Source organism: Colobus angolensis, unplaced genomic scaffold (genome assembly GCF_000951035.1).
Source record: "Colobus angolensis palliatus isolate OR3802 unplaced genomic scaffold, Cang.pa_1.0 Scaffold365, whole genome shotgun sequence".
Taxonomy (NCBI): domain Eukaryota; kingdom Metazoa; phylum Chordata; class Mammalia; order Primates; family Cercopithecidae; genus Colobus; species Colobus angolensis.
In genome coordinates, this window is record NW_012116988.1 from 73,947 (window position 1) to 77,599 (window position 3,653).

At 37.5% G+C, this 3,653-nt stretch overlaps 1 protein-coding gene across 1 annotated transcript in view; it reads right to left on the reverse strand.

The window, feature by feature from the left end:
* The window catches only part of LOC105519966 (zinc finger protein 100-like), an 18,489-nt gene extending 16,580 nt beyond the window's left edge, over positions 1-1,909 (reverse strand). The window contains exons 1-2 of the mRNA XM_011953519.1: positions 1,798-1,909; positions 931-1,026 (exon numbers count right to left, since the gene is read on the reverse strand). Coding sequence (XP_011808909.1) covers positions 931-1,026; positions 1,798-1,909 — 208 coding nt within the window. The remainder of the gene's footprint in view (positions 1-930; positions 1,027-1,797) is intronic.
* Between the last annotated feature and the right edge of the window lie 1,744 nt (positions 1,910-3,653).

The window sequence follows — 3,653 nt, forward strand, 5'->3', positions numbered from 1 at the left end:
AAAAATTAGCTGGGCATGGTGGCACATGCCTGTAATCCCAGCTACTTGGGAGGCTGAGGCAGGAGAATCGCTTGAACCCAGGAGGCGGAGGTAGTGGTAAGCCCAGATCGCGCCATTGCACTCCAGCCTGGGCAACAAGAGCAAAACTCCATCTCAAAAAAAAACAACTCCAGTGGTATCTTTTATATAGTAATGTAAAATACAATCCTAAAATTTACATGAAACTTCAATAAACTTTGAATAGCCAAAGCAATCTTGACAAAAAAGAACCGGGAGGATGTCATACTTAATAATCCCAAACTGTATTTCAAGACTATACTAATAGAAACAGGATGAATTATGCAGAAAAATGAAAAAACAAATGGAACAGAAACCACTACTCTCACATATTTGAAACACGGTAAAATAAGAGAACTTAAGAAATAGTTTAACATAGGTTTTTCTTTTTGTTTTTTTTTAACTTTGAGACGGATTTTCTCTCTTCTCACACAAGCTGAAGCGCAATGGCATGACACCAGCTCACTGAAACCTCTGCTTCCTTAATTCAAGCGATTCTCCTGCCTCAGCCTCCCGAATAGCGGGGATTACAGGCGTGCACCACCACGCCCAGGAAATTTTTACATTTTTAGTAGAGAACGAGTTTCACCATGTTGGCCAGGCTGGTCTCGAACTTCTGACCTCAGGTGATCCACCGCCTTGGCCTCCCAAAGTGCTGGATCTACTGGCGTAAGACATTTGCCCGGCCTAACACAGAGTTTTATAAAATTATGCAGATATTTATGATTCCCCTGAAAATATGAAAATATTGATTTTCTTGAAACTATTTTCTTTGGAACACAGCTTCCCAAAATCTATTTTAAGGACTGGTTTTCTCCTTAACCTTTGGACCTCTTCTCATCTGTGTTGTCCATTGTGTTCACTCTCACCTACCTGGAGGTTTGGCTACCATCTTGTGTCTTTTCATATTCCAGGGCTCTTTTCCTTGCTCCAGACAGGTGATCAAATCTGGCTTAGGGACACCAATACCTGTTTTATTAAAAATAAGTAACATGAATGTTGCTCATATTCTTCAAATAATGTGCTCAGTAAAGAGAACGTAATAGAATATTCTAGTATATTAACCTGAAAACACTAACTTCTAAATATTTAGAAAATGGGCTGGGCACGGTGACTCATGCCTGTAATCCCAGCACTTTGGGAGGCAGAGGAGGGTGGATCACTTGAGGTCAGAAGTTCGAGATCAGCCTAGCCAACACAGTGAAACCCCATCTCTATTAAAAATACAAAACTTAGCTGGGCTTGCTGGCACACGCCTGTAGTCCCAGTGACTCAGAAAGCTGAGGCTGAAGAATCTCTTGAACCCGGGAGGTTCAAGTGAGCCAAAATCACGCCATTGTACTCCAGCCTGGGCAACAGCAACACTCCCTCTCATAAATAAATAAATAAATAATTAATAGTTTAACTACTCAGTACCAATGAATCAAAAGCTGGTGCCGACAATTACATGTTAAGATGTGGGCAACAATATTTTATGTCACTAAATTTTGAAATTGTCACTAATGTAGAATAAAAAATACGGGTCTGCTCAGGAATGTAGAGAGTTCAGATCAAGGTGAACTTCAAGATGTTTATCTTAAAGAAATCCTTTTCTACACTGACAAATTCCCAAGATTTTCTTCAAAACAGTGATGTGAAACTCATTTATGCAAAGCATCAATTACCAAAAAACATTCTACAACAACAACAAAAAAGAAAAATGTAGAGTATCTTAGAATTGTGGATTGAAGTTATTCTCACCCAGGAAGACCAGGTTTCTGTAGTTCTCTAACATCACATCCCTATATAAACTCTGCTGTGCAGTGTCCAGGAATTGCCACTCTTCTGGAGAAAATTTTATTACCACATCCATGAATGTCAATGGTCCCTGAAAAACACACGAACACACACACACACATCAGGTGGCCAACAGCAGAATTTTTAATTTGACTAAAGGTGAAACGAGAGTAAAGAGAACAGGTTCTGACTTATAAGAATGACTAAATCATCCAATAAATTTTTTTTTCTTTTTTAAGACAGAGTCTTGTACTTGTTGCCCAGGCTGGAATGCAATGGTGCAATTTCAGCTCACTGCAACCTCTGCCTCCTGGGTTCAAGCGATTCTCTTGCCTCAGCCTCACAAGTAGCTGGGATTACAGATGCCCGCCACCATGCCCAGCTAATTTTTGTGATTTTAGTAGAGACGAGGTTTCACCATATTGATCAGGCTGGTCTCGAACTCCTGACTTCAGGTGATCCATGAGCCGCGACCTCCCAAAGTGCAAGGATTACAGGCGTGAGCCACCACGCCTGGTTGAAAATAATTTTCAACACAGAAATACTCTCTTATGTATTCTCTAACTCTGAAAAAAGAGTGGAATAAGATCCACAACATCAGTGTATATATGATACTTTTCTGGATAATAAAGTATAAAAAGAAGGCATGTATAAAAAAAGTATAAAAATAAATAAAGTATAAAATTAAAGCATGTATTCTGGATAACAAAGTATAAAATTATAAAAAAGTATAAAAGCATAAAAGTAAAAAATTAAGCCTGTATGTTTTTGAGTGTGATGTTAACATCCTAGACAATGAGTTCTGTGTATTTTTGAGATGAAAAAGACATGTTGAGTTAGAAGGTACCTATCAAATTTTAATGTGTACAATAGACTGGAGATCTTGTAATGGAGATTTTTTTTTCCAGAACATCTGGAATAAAGTCTGAGCTTCTGAATTTCTAACAAGCTCCCCAGTAATGCCAATGATTTTGGCCTAAGAAGAAGATTTTATCAAACATTCAGTATGTTGAAGAACCAGTATTTTTTCCTAGTTTTACTGGACTACAAAAGAAGATGAAAGTCTTTATTTTCCAAGGATAGATATATGCAAAAAACCCTAAGAGCAGCTGACAGATTAAATTTGATAGTTTATACACATCAGCTGCATAAAGATACTAAATAATGAAGAGACTCAAAAAAAACCAAAAAAGACCTTTACAAAAATTAGCCTGGTATGGTGGTGGGTGCCTGTAGTCCTAGCAACTTAAAAGGCTGAGGAAGGAAAATCGCTTGAACCTAGGAGGCGGAGGTTGCAGTGAGCCAAGATTACACCACTGCATTCCAAGCTGGGCAACAGAGTGAGACCCTGTTTCAAAAACAATAATAATAAAATAAAATAACAAAGAAAAAAATAATTAATTCTATAGTAAAAAAAATAAAATCTGTCAGCGCTTATCCAAGTGAATCATAAACATCAACAGCAACAGGACAAATTTTTATGATGTGCTGATACACACAGAAGAACACAGCATCACTGCTGAAATACTGTTCCCAAAAAGTAAATTATAGGCTGGTCAGCAGTGGTGGCTCCCAGCATGGCAACAAGAGTGAAAATCCATCTCAAAAAAAAAAAAGTAAATTACAGGCTGAATGTAAGCAAACAGAAACATCAGTTTCATGCAAAGTTCAAGATACAGATATTTCCCATTTTCTGTAATTTTTAGTAGTGATTTTAAGGAGTCTTCTTTGAGCACCCTAGAGAGGAGTTATCTCCTGATAATTATCTTCTGAACTTTCTGGGTAATAAATCGGTTTTTTTTCTTTTTTTTTTTTTTTTT